The sequence below is a fragment of the Triturus cristatus genome, chromosome 7 (assembly GCF_964204655.1).
Source record: "Triturus cristatus chromosome 7, aTriCri1.1, whole genome shotgun sequence".
Taxonomy (NCBI): domain Eukaryota; kingdom Metazoa; phylum Chordata; class Amphibia; order Caudata; family Salamandridae; genus Triturus; species Triturus cristatus.
In genome coordinates this window covers 25,046,560-25,072,243 of record NC_140590.1, presented here as the reverse complement: position 1 = coordinate 25,072,243, position 25,684 = coordinate 25,046,560, and the positions used below count along the sequence as shown (strand labels likewise).

General features: G+C 49.0%; 1 protein-coding gene across 1 annotated transcript in view; it reads left to right on the top strand.

The window, feature by feature from the left end:
* Nucleotides 1-2,365: 2,365 nt before the first annotated feature.
* LOC146808719 (cell adhesion molecule CEACAM21-like) overlaps nucleotides 2,366-25,684 on the top strand; it is an 863,737-nt gene continuing 840,418 nt past the window's right edge. The window contains exon 1 of the mRNA XM_085614221.1: nucleotides 2,366-2,551. Coding sequence (XP_085470347.1) covers nucleotides 2,479-2,551 — 73 coding nt within the window. The 5' untranslated portion in view covers nucleotides 2,366-2,478. The remainder of the gene's footprint in view (nucleotides 2,552-25,684) is intronic.

The window sequence follows — 25,684 nt, the reverse complement described above, 5'->3', positions numbered from 1 at the left end:
TGCTGCAGATAATGGATTATGTGTCAACCGCACAATTGCATAATTCCAGTGGCCCTGGTCATAAGAGACCAACAAACCAAACAGGTGTTTGTTCTTGACATTATTAGAGTCAAAAGAATAAATGATACACTCAGGGTGAGCAACAATCGGATAAGCGGATTTAAAATGGGCTAGACTAAAAGCGATAAAGCACCTGTGTGAGCAAACAGGGTGATCAACAACCCTGAAACAAGACTATATAAAACACACTTTAGAACAACAAAAAAATACATAAATGCGAGAAAGTTCACTGCTCAGCCTTATCCAAATTATTTTACCCTTTTCCAGTAGCCATGCACTGAACTTGCGTAACCTTTTAAAACCAAAATGCAACATTCACACCAACAAAAAGCTAACACTTCTCATCTCAGAGTAAAATTGTGTCCACTTACACAGAAACCACACACACAGCTTTGTCTAAACAAATCTGCTTACATGGCAGAATACCCATATACAGGGACAGTTGTTTAAGATAAAATAGTATGGCAGGATCCCCTTGCATTCCTGCCCCGGCAAAACATCCAAAAGTTTACTGTCCTTTCTATTCCATGCTACTTCGCTCCTATGCATATGAAACTCCACACCTACTTGGTACCACAACACGTCAAAGCCGCGCTTGCAAAACTCCTCCTCTGAAGGAATCTGTGGTTTCACGCCTAATAACCATACAGTAAAAGGTAAACAAATACTTCCTGAACACTGTACTGTATAGAACAAAGAGAAAATGCCCCATTTCTCTTCACAATTACAAATAAACATTCAAGTAACTTGCAAAGTATGCACAAGGTATCAAGCCGTAGAGTGAGGAAATATAGAACATGGTACATCTGAATTCTGCTATTAACTGGAATGCATAATATACTCTCCTGCAGAGTTTACTAGGTACCCCACAAGTGCGCATGGATGGCTGTGTGTTATACCTGGTCTGATGTGGGAAACACTATTGGTGCATTGCATGAGTGGCTCGAATGTACACAGCCCCTATCAGTGGGATGGAAGAGGTATAAGAGATATCAGTGCAATAAGCTGCTGGCTAGGATTACTAAGCATGTCACTTATTACTCTGTGCCATAATAAGTCATAAAAACTGAACTCTCTGCTGAGCAAGAAGCAAATACTGGAGATTCGAATTTTTTAAAACATTTTTGGCATTAATCAAAAATGCTTAATGTGTATCAGCCAAGATAAGTGCACATTCAGAGTGCTGCGCTCGCCTTGTTCTTGTTTAAACATGGTACTCTGAGGCCCGGAAGAAACCACTACAAATAACACGGAGACCCCTTCTGTCCCAGCCTCTCCCGCCTCTGGCTGGGCCTTTCTCAGGTTAAACGCCTGGGACCTCTGGGATGGAGGGGTTGGTGCTGGTCTCTGCATCGCGCAACATTTATTTATGCTTTGGTGCCAGCGTCTTCCGTCCTCTGGCTGGGCCTCTTGGGGTTAAACGCCCGGGCCTATGGGATAGATTATAAATGTAATTGCATTTATATAGCTCTTTCTACCCTGGACGAAGCGTTGAAGCGCTTTTTCGGCGAGTAGCACCCTACTCCGGAACCCAAAAAGGAATAGTGGGGAATTAAGGAAATATGAACTTTCCAATTGCTAATTTCCGAACCCTTTGAGCAATTGGTCACTTAAAGGAAGCTGCAAACTGCAGCCTTTCCAGCAGAAGTGACACATGTTTGCTTTTCTCCCCATCTCTGGCATTCTCTAGAAAAGCATCTTTCGCTGTGGCCCCTGCTGTTGGAGCTCACTTACTGATAAATAAGCCATCCACCGAGATGTTCTGTCTCTCTCCTGGCAGTACGGCGAGGTAACCGGGGTCCTATCCTCCAGGCTCTCATTGACATTCCTGCACAGGAAACAGCACATAATAAAGCATCCGAGGTATTAATAATCCCTCTGAGCTTTACTATCGCGGCTCCAGTGCAGGGCGGCCGAGGGGAGCTCAAAAGAGCAGGTTTGGTTTGGATAACGAAATGCAAAGTGCGCATGCGTGCAACAAGACGCGCGCGCACACACAAGGAGAGCGGAGCTCAAAGGGACTGGGAGCTTCGACCGACGGAACTGGGGCGCTCCGATATCGCACATGCGCACACCTGAGAAGAGCCCTCAAACGGACGGGAAGCTCCGATAACGCGCTTGCGCACTCCAGAGGCGGGAGCTCAATCGAACGGCGAAGCTCCGATAAGACACATGCGCACACAAGAGAAGGGCGCTCAACGGACAGGGCGCTCCGATACCGCGCATGCGCGCACAAGAGAAGCAAGCCTAACTGACCGAGAGATTCAGGTACCGCGCTTGCGCACTATAGAGGAGGGCGCTCAATCGGACGGGAGCTTCGTCCCACGGAACGCTTGTTTCTGTCACAGCCTCGAGGCGCGGTAGAGGCACAGGCCCGCACTCCGCCCGACTCACTCCGAGCGCCGCAAGCTTCTCACCATGGGGTTCACGTGCGCAGCTCGAAGGTCCCGCCCATGGTGGGCTCACACTCCGAAGGCGCTGATCCTGACAGGTGAGGCGGGCACCGAGGCGCCCCCTGTCCCCAGAGAAAGATCTTTCATGTCCGTGGGCTCAGAGTATCAAGAGAGCCGATGCCTCCTAAAATTCAAAGCATAGAGTCCTCATTTGACTTCCAAGACGGCGCCTCCCTTGGCCTCTCAGGGATGGGGCCCTACCTGGGCCTCTTGGGGATGGGCCCTCCCTGGGCCTCTCGGGGATGGGGCCCTCCCTGGTCCTCTCCGGGATGGTGTCTCAGTTGCAAGGAGATGCATTTGGAAGGTTTGTCCTGCAGTGAGGCCTCTGCCCGGCTGCCATTCAGAGACACTGTGCCCACAGGTTTAAATCTCAGCCCCCAAGCAATTCTCACACCTTCAGCCCAAAAAGGGCTGTAAAGAGCTTCTTGTAGGTGGCTGAGAGGAGGAGCTGTGGCCAGGAGAAGTCTGAACAAAGCAGCTTCTGGAGCCCTGAATATGTCACGTATGTGAATTATAAGGTCCTCTCACATTTCCTTTCGGCCCTGGGCCCCAAAAATCCTTGAACCTGCCCTGGCAGACAGTATAGAAGTGTGTCCTCACCGGAGGCGATTATACCTGAAGCTGTGTCAGTGGTCTCACCTGAGGCGGCGTCAGTGGTCTCACCTGAGGCGGTGTGGCTGTGTCAGTGATCGCACCTGAGGCGGTGTCAGTGGTCTCACTGAGGCGCTTACCTGAAGCGGTGTCAGTGGTCTCACCTGAGGTGGCGTCAGGGGTCTCACCTGAGGCGTTTACCTGAGGCGGTTTCAGTGATCTCACCTGAGGCGGTGTCAGGGGTCTCACCTGAGGCGTTTACCTGAGGTGGTGTCAGTGGCTTCACCTGAGGCGGTGTCAGGGGTCTCACCTGAGGTGTTTACCTGTGGCGGTGTCAGTGGCCTCACCTGAGGCGGTGTCAGGGGTCTCACCTGAGGCATTTATCTGAGGTGGCGTCAGCGGTCTCACCTTAGGTGGTGTCAGGGGTCTCACCTGAGGCGTTTACCTGAGGCGGCGTCAGTGGTCTCACCTGAGGCGGCGTCAGTGGTCTCACCTGAGGCGGTGTCAGGGGTCTGACCTGAGGCGTTTACCTGAGGCGTTGTCAGTGGTCTCACCTGAGGCATTTACCTAAGGTGGTGTCAGTGGTCTCACCTGAGGCATTTACCTAAGGTGGCGTCAGTGGTCTCCCCTTAAGGCGTCTACCTGAGGCAGTGTCAGTGGTCTCACCTGAGGCGGCGTCAGTGGTCTCGCCTGAGATGTGTACCTGAGGCGGTGTCAGTGGTCTCACCTGAGGCGGCATCAGGGGTCTCTCCTGAGGCGTTTACCTGAGGTGGCGTCTGTGGTCTCACCTGAGGCGGCGTCAGGGGTCTCACCTGAAGCAATTACCCGAGGCGTTGTCAGTGTTCTCACCTGAGGCGTTTACCTAAGGTGGTGTCAGTGGTCTCATCTGAGGCAGTGTCAGTAGTCTCATCTGGGGCGGTGTCTGTGGTCTCACCTGAGGCATTTACCTAAAGTGGCGTCAGTGGTCTCTCCTTAAGGCATTTACCTGAGGCAGTGTCAGTGGTCTCACCTGAGGCAGTGTCAGTGGTCTAACCTGAGGCGGTGTCAGTGGTCTCACCTGAGGCGGCGTTAGGGGTCTCTCCTGAGGCGTTTACCTGGGGTGGCATCTGTGGTCTCACCTGAGGCGGCGTCAGTGGTCTTGATGAGTACAGGCCCCAGCTAGGCTCGCAAGTACAAAGGGTTCGCCCTTCTGTATACGAAGTACTAGAAGGAAGTTGGCACGGAAACTGCAAATACAAAGACAAAGTTTATTAACCTTCAAAGGTGGTCCTACAACCTACGCAACACTCTACAGTATTGCACAGAGTAGCACAAAGAACTTGTGCGCATGGTCCCCTTTTATACACAATAGGGGGGGCTCGTAAGTAGGCGGATACAACATGAAGCAAGATTTGTGGCCTTATATGGACATGTTCAATACATGGGTGGAGTTAACAGTTCCTAAGACCCGCGAAAACACATTCGAGCAAAGCCTAATTAGTAACAGATGTGGTCAGTCTTGAACATACACCAAACGTACAAGGGGCTATTTATAGACTGTTGCTAGGCAGATCTCGGGAGTGACCAATGAAGAGGTAAGACTCTTCTCGTGCAGAGCACGTGGCTTCGTGGCCATACAAGATGGCGGACGGCTAAGCAAAATGGAGTCCGAACATTAGTCAATATAAAGCAGAAAACGTAATTCAGAGATGAAGAGCACATGTCTTCAGTGAATGCTTAATCATATCGCTGTTTTATTTACAACAGACGACCCTTTCAGCATTTGCTGAAGACATTCGGCTTGCTAGGATAATCAAGATAATCATCATTTATATTGATTCTCATCATTTCAGTTATTTCTTTGTTTATGCTCTTTTGATAGGTGGCATCGGCAACAGCTTTCTTATTGGGGATACAGAATGAAACACATAAAGAACATATCATAGGACCACATTGAATACACATACAACATGTGAACAAAATTGCTACAATAACACATAAACCAGTAAGGACTTTCCATCCCCATGTAGTAATTAAGGTCCAAAACCATCCAGAGAAGGTCCAAGTGCCATTTTCTGTATGAATGTCAGCAGCAATTTTATGCAATTTATTAATAGCTTGATAAACTGATGGTGTGTGATCAGGGAGGAACACACAACAACTACTTCCTATAATTCTACATGATCCACCTCTATCTGCTAACATAACATCTAATACCATACGATTCTGTAATGTAACAATTCTAGTGATCTGCAATTCTTCCGTAATGTTCCCAAGAGCAGCAGCCTCTACAACCCTAGTTAATCGTCGAATCTTCCTACTATTCAGGGCAGCTCCAACAAAGAAAAACAGTCCTAGATTAAAATCAATATACTGTTGCAAACTGGTATCTGTCTGGTCAACGTCATCAACAGATAGAGTGCGTTTATACCTATTTACGGTTACGTTGTTTAATAACTTCAAGTCTTTATGATAAGACGCAGGTGCTAAAAATACAGGGGGTAATAAAAAGGCTACATAGCATACCCCGGACCATCCGGCAGGCAAACGGTAGTAACCTTTATTACCACACACAAAATAGGTATTGTGGGAGGCCAAAAAGGTACTGTTATTTAATCCATCTATGTTTAGTACAACAATGCAATCACTGACACCAACAGGAATATGACCAATACTTTGGATACACATGTCCGCTTGGGCTTGTGCCACTGAAATTACAAATTTCTCATTTCCATGAATGTCTCTAGTATTCGTAAAGATGTAGGGAATTGATTTATTGTCTGGTCGTTAATCTTCCCATTCCCATATTGTTCCATTGGCTTGTGGGTAGCCTTCTTTATCCTGATGACACTCTTTGTTAAGTCTGAAGAGTAATCGTCCCACTGTAGGTTTTCGTGTGGCAAAAAGCAAGGTATACCATGCTCACCAAGAGCCATTATGTGAGAAAGGGAGAGGTATAAATGGTGTTCCCCCTTTCTTCTGATGCGCCGGCATCATACCACATATCCAACAATTTGTAGCATTTGTAGCAACGTGGGTATGATGCAGCATCTGGATGAAAGTATTATTCAGATAGGATTGGCGATGCTTCAATTCTTGATATGGAAGGGTGTAGAAGTAGTGCTCCTCAGGCACTGGAGTAGACACAACAAGCAACTCACGGGCAGGAATTACATCCTCAACAAACCACGTGGTTATGGCAGCAATCGCTATAGCAACAATGAACCCTATTGCACAAAAAATTTTCTTCTTCTCCATTTTCAAACAAGTGTCCATATCTTCCTGTAACTAAAAAAAATTGTCAGAACTCTTCCCCCTAGGCAGCGGTTGATTTCTTCACCATCGGGCCAAGACGGGTGTCACTACATAATGCAGGGCTGATCCCCCCCCCCCCCCTTGCCTCATTGGCTCTCCGTTTCACTAACCCAGGGGCTGCTCTGACAACGTATTTGAATACTTCAGAAATTCACTTCCTCGGTCTGAGGTGATATCTTCTTACTCCAGGGGTCGCTTGGTCCGGGAAGAGCTCCTCCGTATCGTCCGGGTCCACAGCACGGCCGTTCTTCGCAGTCAGGATTTCTCGATGGTCGGTCAATACAGCAGGCTCCACCAATCCGGGTGGCACTCTACGACAATGTATAGAGTGGATCCAATTTTTGCGGTTGGAGACCCGGACAGCCGTTCTCGTTGCAAGCAAGACCTGCTCAGGACCGCACCACCTCGGCTCTAGACTGCTCGTCCTCTCAAACGATTTCACCAGCACGAAATCTCCAGGCCGGAGATCATGGCCTTCACCTGTGGACCGGTCAGGGAGCGCTTCTCGAACCTGTTGATGAATAGAGACCAACTTATCAGTTAACTGTGCCAGATAATCACTCATCATTACACAAGGTACATCATACACTGACTTTGGTTTCGGTGGGCCCCAAATGTTCATCGGACGTCCAAACACGATCTCATATGGCGTGAGACCGGTTCGAGAATGCGGTACTGATCTGATTGACAATATTGCCAAAGGTAAAGCATCCGGCGAGGTCAGAGAAGTGGAAGCTTGTGTTTTCGCTATCTTAAGCTTCAGAGTGCCGTTGTACTTCTCAACCAGTCCCGCAGACTGAGGGTGAAACACTGCGTGGAACTTCTGGGTGATTCCCAATCCTTTCAGGACATACTTGATAACGTCTGCTATAAAATGAGGTCCGTTATCACTCCACAACAATCTACAAACACCATACCGAGGGAAGAACTCCTTCAATAACACCTTGGCTGTAGTAATTGCAGTATTGTCTTTCGTAGGGTATGCCTCAATCCATTTGCTGAAGGCACAAACCACTACTAGGACATACTTCAGATTATTACAGCGTTCAAGCTGAATATAATCCATTTGCAAAACTTCAAAACGTGCAGTGGGTGTTGCAAATCCTCCTGCTGGAGTTCATGTCCCTTTTCCCGGATTGTACTTCAGGCAAATCATACAAGTCTGCACCGCTCTCTTTGCCGTGCTAGCAATCTCTGGATGCTCCCAAACTTGTGAGAGCAATTTTACAATTGCGGAAGCTCCAACATGAGCTAGCCCATGTGCCATCTGAACCATAGGTTGTACAAAAGCTATGGGTAACTTCCATTTATCCATCTGCTTATTTCTCCAACAACCTTCATCATCCAGTTCTCCGTCAATAGACCACTGCTCCCGTTCTTTATCGGAAGCTGTCCTCTGTATCTCTAACACTTCTCCCCTAGCATCGTGCCATCTTTCTGCCTGCGACTTCACAACATACATTGCAGTGGAGTCAGGCTGCATCGCAGTGCCTCGTGCTACTCGGTCTGCCAGAGCATTCCCTTCTCCCACCTTATCTATCACCTTTTTATGTGCATTGCATTTAACTATGGCAATCTTCTTTGGATATGTCAATGCGGTCAAGAGGTTGTGAACTAACTCTCCGTTCATTATCTGTGCTCCATGTGACGTTAGAAACCCTCTCTCCTTCCAGAGTAAGCCAAAGTCGTGTGCTACCCCGAAGGCATAGCGGCTATCTGTATAGACATTCACACGCAATCCTGCACTAAGCTCACATGCTCGTGTTAATGCTATCAGTTCCGCTGCTTGAGCTGATTTCTGCGGTATGCGTGCTGTCTCCACTACTGTTCGTAACGTGGTGATTGCATACGCTGCTGAAGTCGTACCATCTGGTAGCTTCAGGCACGACCCATCCACCCACATTTCTCCATCTACATCTGTAAAGGGCGTATCCTGGAGATCAATATGACCCTTTGTCTGTTCCTCAGTTACAAAAATGCAATCATGTGTTTCTTGTGCCTCCGGCTGAGTCTCCGGAAATGGCAACAATGTGGCTGGGTTTAGCGTTGCACATCACTTCAATGTGGTATGAGGAGCCAACAACGTCAGCTCATATCCTGTTAGACGAGCACTAGTTAAGTGCTGCGTCTTTGTCTGATTCAACAGGGCGTCAACAGCATGGGGGACCAGCACCAATAGCTTATGAGATAACACAATTCCTTCGCTTTGGCGTATTGACACAGCTGTCGCCGCAACCGAGCGAAAACAACCAGGCAATGCTCGGGCAACAGGATCAAGTACTGCCGAGAAATATGCACAAGGGCGCTGCTTGTCGCCGTGCATCTGTACTAAAACTGATAACGCACATCCATCTCTTTCATGTACATACAATGTAAAGGGCTTCGTATAATCAGGGGTGCCTAACACTGGTGCTGAACAAAGGGCTTGTCGTAATTGTTGAGAAGCACTCCCACACTCGTCTGACCAGGGAAGTGGAGTTGGAGTGTCTTTCGTCAAAAGTGCCAACAGTGGTTTAACTATGTGTGAAAAACCCAGTATCCATTGCCTACAGAAAGAATTGAGTCCCAAAAATGCGCGCACGTCCTTCTGTGTGGAAGGTACTGGCGTGTCCAAAATTGCTTGAATGCGATCTAGTGTGAGTGCACGCCCCTCCTTAGACAAAAGGTGACCTAGGTAGGTTACCTTTGGTCTACAGAATTGTAATTTTTTCTTCGAGACTTTGTGATTATGTAATGCCAAAAAGGAGAGCAAAGATAACGTGCACTTCTCACATTGCTCAGGAGTATCGGCCGCCAACAAGATGTCATCGACATATTGTATGAGGGCCACCCCTTCAGGTAAAACAAAGGAATCCAACTGTCGTTTCAATGCTTGACTGTAAATGCTAGGACTTTCTTTGTAGCCTTGAGGAACTCTACAAAATCGATATGAACGATTATTCAAAGTGAAGCCGAAAAGGTATCGGCTATCAGGATGAATAGGAATCGAAAAGAAAGCATTTTTCAAATCAATAACAGAGAACGTGGTTGCCGTTGGCGGGACCAAGGTAAGCAATGTCGTGATGTCAGAAACCACTGGGTATTGAGGTATCACTATCTTATTCACCTCGCTCAAATCAATAATAAAACGATAAATCCTAGTATCAGTGTCTTTTTTCAAAATCGGAAGGATAGGACTATTGCAGACATTGTATGGAACTTCCTCCACTACCCCCACCTTAATGAGATCCTGCACTATCTGCGTGAGTGCCTCCTCCCCCTCCTGCGAAATACGATATTGAGGTAGGCGCGGTAACACAGCTCCCTCCTTTACCCTAATGTGTACCGGGGGGATAACCATCTGTCCCACATCAATATCTGAGGTGGCCCACAGGGTGCGGGGTAGAGAAGCCAATGCGGTATCCTCTGCAACCACACACATCCTACCTGTCCTCGGATAGTTATTGTTTAGAATCACACGCACTCCTTCAGGGGAGCAACGGATTGTGGCTCTGAAATGTTTGAGCATATCCAGACCCACAATGTTATCAGGCGTGTTCGGGGAAAGCAAAAACGGACAAAGTGTAGAAAACTTATTAACATGAAATGCAAGGGGTTGTGATAATGGGCTAAGTGAAGGTGTGCCATCGAACCCTATCGATGTAACCGTTCAGCCAGACAGGGGAGCCCTCGGAACCAATTGTTTGGACTAAGCGCTACGAGTAGCTCCTGTATCAACCAGAAACCGATCAGTAGAACCCAAAACATGTGCTGTAACATAAGGACCCCTCTGATCTACTTGCACTTCAACTGATTCCTCCCCCCATCCTACGCAATCCTATGCATGTTGTGAATCGTGATACCCGGGGCGTTCATAATCGGACATTTGATACTGGTTTTGTCGATCAAACACATTAGGCCCATCACGTGGCCGCATATTGGAATCAAATCGAGCACGATCAGTTAAATGTCCTCTAGATCCCGAGAAACCTCCTCTACCTCTCATCGGCCCCTGGCCACGCCCCTGGCGCTGTGCCTGCAATACCGGCCAATCCCTGTCCCAATGACCCAACTGTTTACAATACACACATTGATCCTTAGTTACATCTGGGTGACCAAAAGGGGGACTATAAAATCCTCTTCCACCTCTCTCAGCACCCCGGCGAGGCGGTCCATACACTTGCGCTAACATCACCTTTGTCTTTAAGTCTTTCGACTTCTTTTCTTCGTTACCCTTCGCTTCGTGTTCCTAATGCTCATAATACTGAGCCATCGTCAGGAGGGATGCCGGAGACGATGTGGTCCAAGAGCTTTCACTCGCTTTTAATCGAGCTGCTACTCCTGGTAATAAATTTGACACATATTTATCAACAAAAAGATGTCGACTCGTATCATCCGTAAGTGACTGACCGCTAAAATCATGAAATGTTTCCTCGAATCACGTAAAGAAATCAGAAACGGATTCATCAACCTTCTGTTTGCATGAGGCTAACATGTTTCAATCAATCTTTTTAGGGAGGATAATCGTTTTCAACTTAGTCAAAATAGCAGATGGGAGGTCTAAAATAAGTTGAGGTGGCTTTTGCGCGGGTTTTCTTTCTCTATCCTCATCTTCTATATCAGACCATTTCGCCTTAAAGGCTGCTTGATCATCTACTTTCCGTACGGATCTCCACATATCCGGTGGTAAAATAAGCCCAAAGAACAAATCTATGTCTGCTAAGGTCATAGTACAAGAATTTAAAGCCCCCTCAACTTCCTCATAAAAGGCAGCAGGATTCTTTCGGGGATCGGGTAGTGCTTTCTTTAATGCCATAACATCAGCCCTATTCCAAGGAGTGTAAACCCAATTGTACACAAAATATCCTCTAGCATCGGGGGAAGACATATCCGAACTAGTTCCCGCTCCCTTAGGAGGAACGGACAGAGGCGCTGCCTCTCGCATTGGCTTAGCATGCACTAATTCAATCTTATCTGAGTGAATGATAGACGACTGCTTCCCGCCTGCATTTGGATTCGATTGCTCCTCCTCCTCTTTCTTTTGGCGCGCTTTCTCTTTGAGTGCAAACATCGCGTCCCGTAACGCAAACAGCCGTCAAACCGCATCGGGTACCTTAGAGGGAGAAAGGACACCGTTACGTAATGCTTTAGAATCTAACACTATATCATCAGGCTCAAAAACATCGGAATATTTCCGAAAAGCAGTAACCACTGCATCAGAAAAAGTTTCAGCAAAGTATAACTTTTCCCTATCCATCTTTCCAAAGACGACAATAATTCAGCGAGAGATAGTTTATCTTTAAGCGCACGAAAATAAACTTTCCGAAGCTCACCCATGCGATCAGTTGATAACATGGACCGCATGTCTACCTTCTCCTTGAGCAATCCAGGATCCTTGACTCCCGGAGCGGACGGGCCAACATAAGGTGGCGGAGAACGATCTAATAGAGAAAAATCATCTTCAAGATTAGTAAGGACAGGATAAAGAGGCTGCCGAACAGCATATTGACCCGATATTTGCAACCTGTGCTCTTTCTCCTGTTTTTCCGCCAGATCTTTTTCCTCACGCAGTTTCGCTTCCTGTCCTTTCACATGGTCCTTTTTCCGTTGCTCTTTGTCACACAGCGCTTTTTCACGTTTCTCGCGCTCACCCACAATCGTATACATTCAAACATGTCTTGTCTCGCACGCCGCTTACATATACACTGCTCCACATACTCAATCTTACGCATATCAAACGATCCATACAAAGGCCATCGCAACTCAGGATCCTTCTTGGTATATTTCCTCCACAATGTGCTGTACATTATAGGGGAAAGACCGTGCTTCACATACATATCCCTATTAGAAGTCCCCTCTGGGGGGGCTGGCACAGATTCCTCAAGACTTAACCGGTTCCCAAAACAGCAGCACCACTTACGGAGTGCGCTCACAGCAGGCATGTTCAAGAATAGTGCAAAATATGCAATATTATCAAAAAGTGGCACTTAAACGTTGCGCCGTTCAAATTCAAACAACCCCGGAGAAATATCTCTACATTACCTGCCTATATGTGTTGCAACGCATATATTTTCACATTATTCATTTCAAAATATGACCGGTCATCACAAATCAAATCAAATAGCCTTGCCAACCCAGGCTTCAAAAGCTCGCAGCAAGTACCGTACAGCGGTTCTTACCAATCAAGAGCGTCCAGGTTCCAACTGCCAAGTTCCAAATTCGCCCAAATGGCTATTGCACAGCAAAACCGACAGAAGGGGTCTCAGTCGAGGACCGGCACCACCCAGATGGTCAGCTCGGAAGGGAAGGAAGAAAGCCTCGGGATGCCAGGACTAAAGACGCCGCTGGCAGTGATCACGTCCCCGGCAAGGTTCCACTCCTTCGTCACGACCAGTCCTTCGAGTATCCAAGTCGCCGATGAGCCCCACATGACGGGCGCCAATTGATCCCAGCTAGGCCCGCAAGTACAAAGGGTTCGCCCTTCTGTATACGAAGTACTAGAAGGAAGTTGGCACGGAAACTGCAAATACAAAGACAGTTTATTAACCTTCAAAGGTGGTCCTACAACCTACGCAACACTCTACAGTATTGCACAGAGTAGCACAAAGAACTTGTGCGCATGGTCCCCTTTTATACACAATAGGGGGGGGCTCGTAAGTAGGCGGATACAACATGAAGCAAGATTTGTGGCCTTATATGGACATATTCAATACATGATCAATACATGGGTGGAGTTAACAGTTCCTAAGACCCGCGAAAACACATTCGAACAAAGCCTAATTAGTAGCAGATGTGGTCAGTCTTGAACATACACCAAACGTACAAGGGGCTATTTATAGACTGTTGCTAGGCAGATCTCGGGAGTGACCAATGAAGAGGTAAGACTCTTCTCGTGCAGAGCACGTGGCTTCGTGGCCATACAAGATGGCGGACGGCTAAGCAAAATGGAGTCCGAACATTAGTCAATATAAAGCAGAAAACGTAATTCAGAGATGAAGAGCACATGTCTTCAGTGAATGCTTAATCATATCGCTGTTTTATTTACAACAGTCTCACCTGAGGCGGTGTCAGTGATCTCACCTGAGGTGGCGTCGGGGGTCTCACCTGAGGTGTTTACCTGAGGCGGTGTCAGTGGCCTCACCTGAGGCGGTGTCAGTCGTCTCACCTGAGGGGGTGTCAGGGGTCTCACCTGAGGCGGTGTCAGTCGTCTCACCTGAGGCAGGGTCAGTCGTCTCACCTTAGGCGGTGTCAGGGGTCTCACCTGAGGCGTTTACCTGAGGCAGCATCAGTGGTCTCACCTGAGGCTGTGTCAGGGGTCTCACCTGAGGCGTTTACTTGAGGCAGCGTCAGTGGTCTCACCTGAGGCAGTGTCAGTAGTTTCAACGGGGGCGGAGTTAGTGGTCTCCCCTGAGGTGTTTACCTAAGATGGCGTCGGTGGTCTCACCTTAAGGTGTTTACCTGAGGCGGTGTTAGTGGTCTCACCTGAGGCGGCGTCAGTGGTTTCACCTGAGGTGTTTACCTGAGGCAGCGTCAGTGGTCTCACCTGAGGCGGCGTCAGGGGTCTGACCTGAGGCGTTTACCTGAGGCATTGTCAGTGGTCTCACCTGAGGCATTTACCTAAGGTGGTGTCAGTGGTCTCATCTGAGGCAGTGTCAGTAGTCTCATCTGGGGCAGTGTCAGTGGTCTCACCTGAGGCATATACCTAAGGTGGCGTCAGTGGTCTCCCCTTAAGGTGTCTCCCTGAGGCAGTGTCAGTGGTCTCACCTGAGGCGGCGTCAGTGGTCTCGCCTGAGATGTGTACCTGAGGCGGTGTCAGTGGTCTCACCTGAGGCGGCGTCAGGGGTCTCTCCTGAGGTGTTTACCTGAGGTGGCGTCAGTGGTCTCCCCTGAGGTGTTTTCCTAAGGTGGCGTCGGTGATCTCACCTTAAAGTGTTTACCTGAGGCGGTGTCAGTGGTCTTACCTGAGGTGGCGTCAGTGGTCTCACCTGAGGGTTTTACCTAAGGCAGCGTCAGTGGTCTCACCTGAGGCAGTGTCAGGGGTCTCACCTGAGGCGTTTACCTGAGGCAGCGTCAGTGGTCTCACCTGAGGTGGCGTCAGGGGTCTCACCTGAGGCGTTTACCTGAGGCAGCGTCAGTGGTCTCACCAGAGGCGTTTACCTAAGGTGGTGTCAGTGGTCTCATCTGAGGCAGTGTCAGTAGTCTCATCTGGGGCGGTGTCAGTGGTCTCACCTGAGGCATTTACCTAAGGTGGCGTCAGTGGTCTCTCCTTAAGGCGTTTACCTGAGGCAGTGTCAGTGGTCTCACCTGAGGCGGTGTCAGTGGTCTCACCTGAGGCGGCGTTAGGGGTCCCTCCTGAGGCGTTTACCTGGGGTGGCGTCTGTGGTCTCACCTGAGGCGGCGTCAGGGGTCTCACCCGAAGCATTTACCTGAGGCGTTGTCAGTGTTCTCACCTGAGGCGTTTACCTGAGGCGGTGTCAGTAGTCTGACCTGAGGCGGCGTTAGTGGTCTCACCTGAGGTGTTTACCTGAGGCGGTGTCAGTGGGCTGCACATGAGGGCTGCACCTGGGGGCTGCACTGAGGGGTGCATATGAGGGCAGCACTGAGGAATGCACATAAGGGATGCACTGTTGGCTGTATATGAGGGCTGCACATAAGACCTGTGTAGGAGAGTAGGGTCTGCTTCTTACAGTTACCCCCACTTTTTGCTGATGTTTCATTGTTTTTCGACTTAGCCAGACTGAGGCCCTGTTAATCAGGAGCCAGTCTATCTGGTTTCTACTCTAAATTGATTCCATGTACTTTAGGTACACTCCAGATTGGATTCTTTGGTACCCTTGTGAGGCCCTAGAATTTGGTATACTATGTACCCAGTGCATAGGTACCCCATAGGCCTACCAGGGGCTGCAGCATGTATTATGCCACCCCTGTGAAGCCTTTTAAAATGACACAACATGTCTGCTACAGCAGCCTATGTAAGGTGGTGTATGCACCCCTTACTGAGATATAGGTTCCCTATGTCTCTCCATATCACTGCACGTATACACCTATCAGTCACTCCTATGGCAGGCCTTAACAATCCTGAAGGCAGGGTGCTGGGTTGTATATGAGAGGGTGCCCATGCATGAGCAGAGCCCCTCTGCAGCTTTCAGAACCTTTATTGCGGGGTTGTTTGTGATGCAGCCAAACCATATACTCTGAAGTGCATTATAACCTCGCAGTAAATGTTAACTTTGGACTGGCTGTATGGAAACATGTCGTGTTTGGTGTCAAACACCATGGAATCATACCTCCACTCCAGTAACTGGGGTGTGAGGTATGATTCCACCCTACTAGAGGGAGAAACATGGAACTACCTGTACACCCGGTACCAGCTTTGCAAAACCCTGGCATCACAAAATGGATGCTGCAGCCACAGACACGAGTCTGCCCTCCTGCTGCTGGATGAAACTCCGGCAGGGGAAGCCTGGACAATAGGTTTCCTGTCACAGGGAGGTGTGACCACCTCCCAGACAGGCTTTAGTTTATTGGGGCTGGATTGGTGCACTCCAAGAGTGCTTTGAAGTCAGCAGTGGGAGCACATTTGGTGTCCCTGTGCATAGTCCAGCTCAAACTGGTAGCCTGCTCTGGCGCGAAATTGGACAAAGAAAATGGGTGTAGCCACCCCTCTTTCCTGACCCTCCCATAGGTGGGTCACCAGAGTTTGTCCCACCTCTAGCTTGGGTATAAAGTAGGAGCCCCTGACTACAGGACTTTAGATTTCCTGGACGAAACTCTGCTACAGAATTCCAGAACGTTTACTATATTCACGACGTTGGATGACCGAAGAATCTCCCTTGGAGTAAAGGAGTTACTCCCCTGCTTGGCAGGCACCAAAGATGCATTTGTCCGGTTGGCATCTCCGAAGCTCCTGAGGACTCTGAAGAATTTTCCAACACAGGAGGCGGGTTCCCGTGGTCTCTGAGGTCGATCTGAGCAACTCTGAGGCTTGTATTCCTCGTAGAAGATTGTGCAACCCAAACCCCTGGACACCGCAACCATTTGCAGAAGCATCATCTTTGAGATGACCTCTGAGGCTGAGCTGTGGGTTACTTGTAGCCCAGACCCCGAGCAGCAATTCCACAAGTGGTCTGTGAGCTGGCCCTTTGTATTTTCTCTCGAGGTCCCTTCACGACCCCTTGTCTGTCGACTTGTGGGTCCCTGAGAAGGGTACTTTAACCCCTTTACCGTGGCGGTGCGGGGTGTTCCATTGAGTGGGCGGGGCCGCGTCGGCCAACGAACATGCACAGCACTACCGAGGTAGTGCTCGCGACGGCCGTTGGCCGACGGGCGCACTTAATGGGTTAACTTGTAACGGGCTTACCTGGTTGCTCCAGACATGCCCTAACTCTCCATCGCTTGGGGAGTCCACAGGACCTTGCTGGTCCACACCGAAGCTGTTTTACGCCTACCGTGTGGGTTGCCTTTGCCAAGGCTTGTTGATTTCCAATCTGGACACCGACTCCCCCAGCACTCGACATCCTTTGTGGGACAGCTCGCCTGCAGACTGTGGTTGTCGTCGACTTCTTCTGGTCCCCTTGGCAGTGGAGTCAAGCTTCAACTCTTCACCCCTGAAACACCCGACCACCTGACATCGGTGGGCATTCGTCTATTGTGCCCCTGGTCACTGGCAAATGACCCAGACTCTGTCCCCTCTGCTTTCAGGTTCTTCACATCTCCAATCCAGGCTTGGATCACACCGGGCACTTCTCCTCTTCCCGGCAGCAGCACTTTGCAGCAGATCGCCATTGAAATCAACACCGATTCCCGACACCATTTGACACCTATGCACCCGACTTCCCTGGGTAAGGTAACTCGAGTACTCCGGTGCTCCCGTGGGTTTTGGCCCTACAACCTCCTAAATCTAAAGGGATTTGCTCAAAGTCCTCTCCTAAGTGTCCTTAAACTTTAAAATATCAACCGCGTCTTTCGCATAGCATTGTACGGGGCTCGCGGCTGTGTTCTCACACTGCATACGACCCCCCGTGGGTCTCCTACGTCACTACCTCGGGTGGTTCCTTGGGGTCCCAGCGATTCTACGTGCTCTAGGCACTTTCTTATTATATGGTTTGGTCCCACCCCTGGGGCCCATTGTATATTGTGCTATATTACTGTCATTTTGGTGCTTTAACTTTGTGTATCTTGCACTCTAATCTCATAAAGAGTGAGTGTTTAGTAAAAAAAACATATATTTTATATATATCTTGTGTGGTTCTCCTTTCATTTAGACATTCAAGAGGTTATAATCCGGTAAACCAAGCTGCTTTACACTCCTTCAAGACTTAGCCTGAAGGCTGCTCTCCATAGCTACCACTAGGATAGCTTTCAATAAAGGTTGTCTTTAAACCTTTCATCAATGAGGGTGGTTTGGACTGGTGCAAGGTGCCCACTATAACTAGTGAACAGCATATGCCTGGCCAACTTCTCCCGACCTGCACTGAGGTCTGCACCGAGTACGGCATTGAGGGCTGCACATAAGACCTGCACTGAGGGATGCATATGAGGGCTAATCTTAACGATGCACTGTGGGCTGAAATCAGAGGGTTACACTGAGGGCTGCACATGAGGGCTGGAATGAGGACTGCACCGTGGGCTGCATTTGAGGGCTTTAGTGAGGGCTTCACTGACGGCTGCAATGTGGCCTGTACATGAGGGCTGCAGTGAGGGTGCACTGAGGGATGCAAATGAGGGCTGCTCTTGAGGGATGAAATGAGGGCTGCATATGAGGGTGCACTGAGGGCTGCACATGAGGACTCCACTGAGGTCTGCACATGAAGGCTGCAGTGAGGGTGAACTGAGGGCTGCACTGAGGACTGCACATGAGGGATGCAATGAGGGCTGCAATGAGGTCTTCACATGAGAGATGCACCGATGGCTGCATATGAGGGCTGCACATGAGGACTGCATATGAGGGCTGCACATGAGGACTGCACCGAGGTCTCCACATGAGGGCTGCAATGATGTCTCCACATGAGGACTCCACTGAGGGATGCAATGAGGGCTGCAGTGAGGGTGCACTGACGGCTGCACTGAGGTCTGCACATGAGGGATGCATCGAGAGTAGCACTGAGGACTGCAATGAGGGCTGCACTGGGGGCTGCGATGAGGGATGCAATGAGGACTGCAATGAGGGCTGCACTGGGGGCTGCACTGAGGCATGCAATAAGGGCTGCAGCGATGAGGACTGCACTGAGTACTGTAATGAGGGCTACGATGAGGACTGCACTGAGGGCTTCACATGAGGACTGTACTGAGGGCTGCACTGGTGGCTGCACGGAGGGCTGCAATGGGACTGCTGCAATGAGGGCTGCTCTGAGGGTTGTATATGAGGGCTACACTGAGGGCTGCATATGAGGGCTATACTGAGGGCTGCACTGAGGGCTACATATGAGGTCTGCACATGAGGTCTGCACATGAGGACTCCACTGAGGTCTGCACATGAGGTCTGCACATGAGGGCTGCAGTGAGGGTGCACTGAGGGCTGCATATGAGGGCTGCACATGAGGACTCCACTGAGGTCTGCACATGAGGGCTGCATATGAGGGATGCAATGAGGGCTGCAATGAAGGCTGCAATTAGGAGTGCAATGAGGGCTTCATACGAGGGCTGCACTGAGGGCTGCAGTGAGGGCTACATATGAGGGCTGCATATGAGGGTTGCACTGAGGGCTACATATGAGGGCTGCACTGTCGTCTGCACATGAGGACTCCACTGAGGTCTGCACTTGAGGACTCCACTGAGGTCTGCACGTGAGGGCTGCATATGAGGGAGGCACATGAGGACTCCACGGAGGTCTGCACATGAGGGATGCACCGAGGGCTCCATATGAGGGCTGCACATGAGGACTGCACCAAGGTCTCCACATGAGGGCTGCAATGATATCTCCTCATGAGGGATGCATATGAGGGCTTCAGTGAGGGTGCACTGAGGTCTGCACATGAGGGATGCACTGTGGGCTGCAATGAGGGCTGCATCGAGGGTTGCACTGGGGGCTGCGGTGAGGACTACAATGAGGGCTGCACTGGGGGCTGCGATGAGGGATGCACTGGGGGCTGCAATGAGGGCTGCGATGAGGGAGGCAATGAGGGCTGCACTGAGGGATGCAATAAGGACTGCACTGACGGCTGCCATGAGGGCTTCACATGAGGACTGTACTGAGGGCTGCACTGGTGGCTGCACTGAGGGATGCAATGGGACTGCTGCACTGATGGCTGCAAAGAGGGCTGCACTGAGGGTTGCATATGAGAGCTACACTGAGGGCTACTCTTGAGGACTACATATGAGGGCTGCATATGAGGGATGTACTTGGGGATGCACTGAGGGCTGCATATGAGTACCGCACTGAGGGCTGCATATGAGGGCTGCAATTAGTGATGCATTGAGGGCTCCACTTAGGGATGCAATGAGGGCTTCAATTAAGGCTGCAATGAGGACTTCATATGAGGGCTGCAATGAGGGCTACATATGAGGGCTGCACTGAGGGCTGCAATGAGGGCTCCATATGAGGGCTGCACTTAGGCCTTCAATGAGGCCGCACTGAGGGCTGCATTGATAGCTGAACATGAGGGCTGGACTGAGGGATGCATATGATGGCTGCAATGAAGGCTGTAATGAGGGCTGCACTTAAGGCTGTACTGAGGACTGTAGTGAGGGTTGCCATGAGGCCTGCATATGAGGGCCGCACATGAGGAGTGCACTGAGCTGCAATGAGGGCTGCACTGAGGGCTGCATACGAGGGCTGGAATTTGGGTTTCACTGAGGGCCGCACCGAGGGCTGCTTATGAGGGCTGCAATGAGGTGTCTACATGAGGGCTGCAATGATGTCTCCACATGAGGGCTGCACATGGGGGCTGCACTGAGGGCTGCAATGGAAGAGCTGCACTGAGGGCTGCAATAAGGGCTGCATTGATGCGGCTTCATATGAAGGCTGCAACGAGGGCTGCACTGAGTACTGCCATGGGGGCTGCACATGAGAGCCAGTGTTATAGAGATAACAGAAAGTAAAGGTCATAGGGCACAAGAACAGACCTGCTGAAGCTGTCAATGTGCAAAACACACCAGAGACTTCGAACATTTGTTGACAACAGTGATTTAAAATAAAAACAAGAATGTAGTTATTCCTGTTTTTTTTATAGTGATTCACAGCACATTAACAAGAATCACATATAAAAAGCAGAAGTTCCTGAAGTTTGTAACTATAAAAAGTCACACTGTTACACACTGTTTGTCTACAACTTGTTTGGTACAAACAGTGGCGGCGGGCGACATCAACCTTTAAACACACCTGCCCACTTTAACATTGTCACTATAATCACTCGCCTCACTGGTCACAATCCTGTTTGATCATTTTTCTTTTCTGCAAACATTTCTACTTGGAGTTCTACTGGAAGGTGAATGAAATGCGTTGGTATACTATGATAATAGGACAAGAATAGAAGACAAGTATAAACATTTCGAAAAGGAAATACAAATGGGCAAATTTTAGGTTTGGATTATGGAGAGGCGGCTTACGAAAATCCTATAACGAAAAACCTACTTGGGCTACAGCATTATGGAACCTGAGGAGTGCGGCCCCATTGCTGAACAGACCACGTTAGCAGAGTTATGCTGTGCCTTCAAACAAGAGTGGTATGAAAAGGAGTCAGACTATTAAAGCCCGAGTTTGCGGAGAGGATACTCGGGCACAACTGCGACAGAGAGCCCTCTCCGCCAAACTGAAGGTCTGCCCACCTCAATTACGGTCGGGCAGACCTTCAATATGTTGATGCCAAAGACTACTCTGTCTCCACTGCTAACATACATCTCCCACAGCCCAATAGAGTAAGGGCTGTTAGAGGTTTTGTCATTTGTTCGCCTGTCATATTTGAACTGGGTGGACAAGTGAAATGGCAAGTTTTACCATCCGTCACTGCCAGGTAAAACCTGGTGGAAAGGAGCAGTGAAAACTGCAAAATGACCCAGCAACATTGGCATAAAACTACCATGGCAAGGGGCTCATTACTTGTATTTCCAAAATCGAAATATAACTTTGGGATTCTGTTTTGGAAAATATATATTTTTTGAAAGTTTGACATATGGCTCCGTCATATCGACGAGCCATCGGTCAAACATTCAGTTCATTTATGGGAACTGCAGTGATGGTGGCTCCTGAAAATGGAAGAGATGGCCGCTAGACCGGCAGACGTTTCTAAATTTGAAAGGCGGAGTACCCTCATCATGGTGGGAGTTAAGTAGTCCATCATGGCAACAGTACATAATCCGTCTGCCAAACTCTAAACCAGGCTTTAAGTTAGCTTTTTAAGTAGTGAACTTCAAAGACACACAGAGCAAAGTATTGTATAGTAGATGCATGAATAACATGCTACTACGTTTGTTGCATCTTTAAGGAAACCTATGTGTGCATGTGTTTTTGCTGTCTGAGCAACTAAATAGATAATTTTAGCAATATGTTATTATGACACAAAGTGGGACTTAAAGTTCCAGTGTGAACTGCATCAGGGAAATCTCACCGATGTGGTTCAGATCTCAGAAGGGACTGCGAACGATCTGCAGTGGTGGTTGATGAACCGCAATTGGGTCACCGGCAGACCCCTCTCCCTTCCCCAACCAAAACTCACAGTTGTGCCAGATGTGTCACTTATGAAATGTGGCGGCCATCTGTGAGAGGTGGAGATCATGGGACACTGGTCTCTGGCAGAGTCGTGGCTCCATATAAATTTGTTGGAGCTCGTAGCAATTCTAAAGTCATTGAAAGCATTTCTTCACTCTGTCAAGGGGAAGTTAGTGCAGGTGTTCACAAACACCACCACTGCCATGTGGTACTGCAACAAGCAGGGTGGAGTGGGGTCGTGGACCCTTTTTCGAGAGGCCCTGCGTCTCTGGACATGGCTAGAACAGCAGGGCATAGCCCTAGTGGTTCAACACCTGGCAGGTTTTCTGAACACCAGGGTGCACAAACTTAGCCATTGATGCCTAGCGGATCACGAATGGTGTCTCCAGTAGCAGGTGGCGCAAGGTCTCTTTCAGAAGTGGGGAGAACCTTGGCTGGATTTGTTCGCCTCCGAAGTGAACGCACAGTGTTATCAGTACTGTGTTCTGGAGTTTCCAAGGAGGCTATCGCTTGGCGATGCTTTTCATTGCGAGTGGAGCTCAGGCCTCCTGTATACCTTTCCGCCCATACCACTCCTGCCCAGGGTTCTGAAGAAGATCAGGAGTGACTGGGCACAAGTCATCCTTGTGCTCCGGACTGGGCGAGGAGAGCCTGGTATCCAGAGCCTCTGAAGATTAGCATTGATCCTCCGATCAGGTTGCCCCTGCGGGAGGATCTTCTATCGCAGCAGCAGGGGAGGGTTCTCCACTCAAACCTATCAACTTTGAGCCTCCATGCGTGGAGATTGAGCGGCTGCAGTTGATGGCTTTTGACCTCCCTCCCGAAGTATGTAACATTATTTAGGCGTCCATGTGGCCCTCCCCTAAGACGGTATATGCCTGCCGTTGACAGAAATTTGTATTACACTGTATATAAAGGTCTATTGACCCTCTTTCTGCTTCTCTTGCCACTGTTCTTTTATTCATTCGGACCCTTGTCCAGCTCCGTTTTGAGAACTCTCAAGGGTTATCTTTCTGCTCTGTCTGCTTTTTTGCGGCTGCCAAACCAGCCCTCTCACCTTAAGTCTGGAGACTTTTTAGAAACCTATGTACTATTGGAATAGTATATAGGTTTCTAAAAAGGCTATCTCACTTGTTTTCACCCACGCCCTTTGTTATGCCACAGTGGGACCTTTAATTGGTCCTCATCTACCTGATGTTTGCTGCCTTTGAGCCTTTACATAATTGTCCTCTCCGACTGTTGACCATCAAAACAGCCGTCTTAATGGCGATTACATCTGCCCAGAGGGTGAGTGAGTTGCATGCATTATCTTGCACGCCTCCCTATCTGATGCCTTTTCCGGAAAAAGTGGTGCTTCGCATCCGGGCTTTCTTTTTACCAAAGGTTGTGACCCCATTCCATCTGGTTCAATCCATCACATTGCCCACCTTCTTTGCTCCCCAACATCCCTCTAAAGAGGAGGAGCGTCTCCACCGACTGGACCCAAAAATAGCATTGTCGTTGTACCTTGACCGCAAGAAAGAGTTCCGGGTGGACGACCAACTCTTTGTGGGGTACATGGGAGCTAAGAAGGGGCGGGCAGTGCAGAAAAGGACCATCTCTTGCTGGGTCGTTCTGAAGTACTGGGTTTTTCTGAACCAACCCAGCGGTGCCAGGGAACACACCCGAAGACTTCGAGTTCTTCCTGTCTCAGACCACAGAAACACAGAGTCTTCTAGGTGAAGTCAAAGATCGTATTTATTGGCTGCAGACCAATCACAGGTATCGAGAAGTACAACACGATGTATGTTCTCAGGAGACTGCTCTCAACCAAAAACCAGTCTTTTCTTATATACACAATATCACGCTCTGGGCAACACCGCCCATATTTTACAAGTGGTCGTTCACATATTTTCGCTTCAAAGAACCAGCAAAGTCATGATGATAATCCCACATTTCAGCTCGGTCAGCACATAATTATTTACCCCGCGAGGCTCAGAACCTTCATCAGATTTCAGCGGACCCCAATAAAACGGGCACCTCCTACTCGTAAAATAAGCCATAAAGTGGGAAACAGAGTCAGGTGTGAAAGAGATTGGTCAGGGTTCGTGTGGGAAAGACGACTTTATGGTGTGTCAAGCCCTGGTGCTAATCCCATTTGGCCGCAGTAAAAGGAACCGGCCGAACAGGATTGACCTCGAGCAGTGGAGTCAGGTTGCACAAGTCACCAAGAAGGCATCAGAAGGTGTGCGTGTCCTTTAGGCCTAGGCATGTCCTCATTTCGCTGCTTATGTGAGGGCAACCACAGAATGGTTACCGTTCTAAAATGGAACCCGAGGGTTCGATATGTAGTGTCGTGTACACGGTGCATTCATCGGTGAAATATGATGAAAACACTCATAAATACCGCATTAGTAATTTGCGGTTCGCTGATACCAAAATCGGCATGGTGGGACCATGCCTCCAACATGGTCCCGAAATTTACAGTACTACAGACCCTCCTTTTCCCCTTACATAGGCAATAACTATACTCATACTAATCAGAGTCCAGGTCTATATTCATAAGGCCATGGAGATGTTGCTGTAGCATCATCCTATTGCTCAGCTCGTCCCTTGATACAGGTCTCCTTACACATGATGTAATACAGAGGCTACACATTGCAGGAGCACACTGTACACATAGGCAGAACAGGAAAAGAATGGCCAAGATCGTCCCAGTGACTATTAGGATCTTCCATCCCCAAGCTGATATCAGTCCCCAGAACCACCTCATCATCGACCAATCTCCTTTATCGACGTGAATGGATTCGGAAACCTTATGCAGTTTGGAGATGGCTTGATAGACTGTCGGAGCGTTATCTGGTATGAAAATACAACAGCTTGATTGGATAACCTTACATACCCCACCACGGTCTGCAAGTATGACATCTAGAACCATACGGTTCTGCAACGTCATGAGGCGATTCGCTTGGAGCTCAGCTGTCAAGTTACCAAGGGCACCAGCCGTTACATTAACAGTGGTTTCAACTACACGAGTCAGTTATCTCAGGTTCCTACTATTGACCATTGGTCCCCAAAACGGCAGGAAAAAGTCTCCCGCTTCCTGCCCGGGGTATCCTCCTTACTAACAACGCCTCTCACAACTCTGGTCTTGTGATAATCAGAGGCGGCAGTAAATGTCGGCGGTAGCAAATTTGCAACATAACACGTGCCTGAGAAATCAGGGGGCAACCATGTATATGCTCGATCATTACAAACAAAGTATGTACCCTTGGCAGCCAAAAACGCAGGGGAAAACTGTGATGGGAAAGTGTACGTTTCAGCACAGTCACTCTTCCCTAATTGAGCTCTTGGATTCTGACCATTGCCTTGTAAACAGAACCGACCTATGTGGGGTACGACCCAAATTCGGGATGAACTTTTACGCTGTTTCTCGCCCAGACTAATGCTATACCGCGTCGCGTTCCAACCCACATAAGCTCGCAACTCATCCTTGGGAATAGATGAATATGCATCGATATCTCTGCTCATATCAGCAACTCCTTTCATCAAGGCCTTATTGTTCGTGCTAGGTCTAGTGGAACGCGGTGGTCGCGGGGAGTAGGTTTCAAGCGCAAAAAGAAACATAGTCTGGAATGCCCATGATGACCCATTATAGCTAAACGGCAGCACTAGATATGGG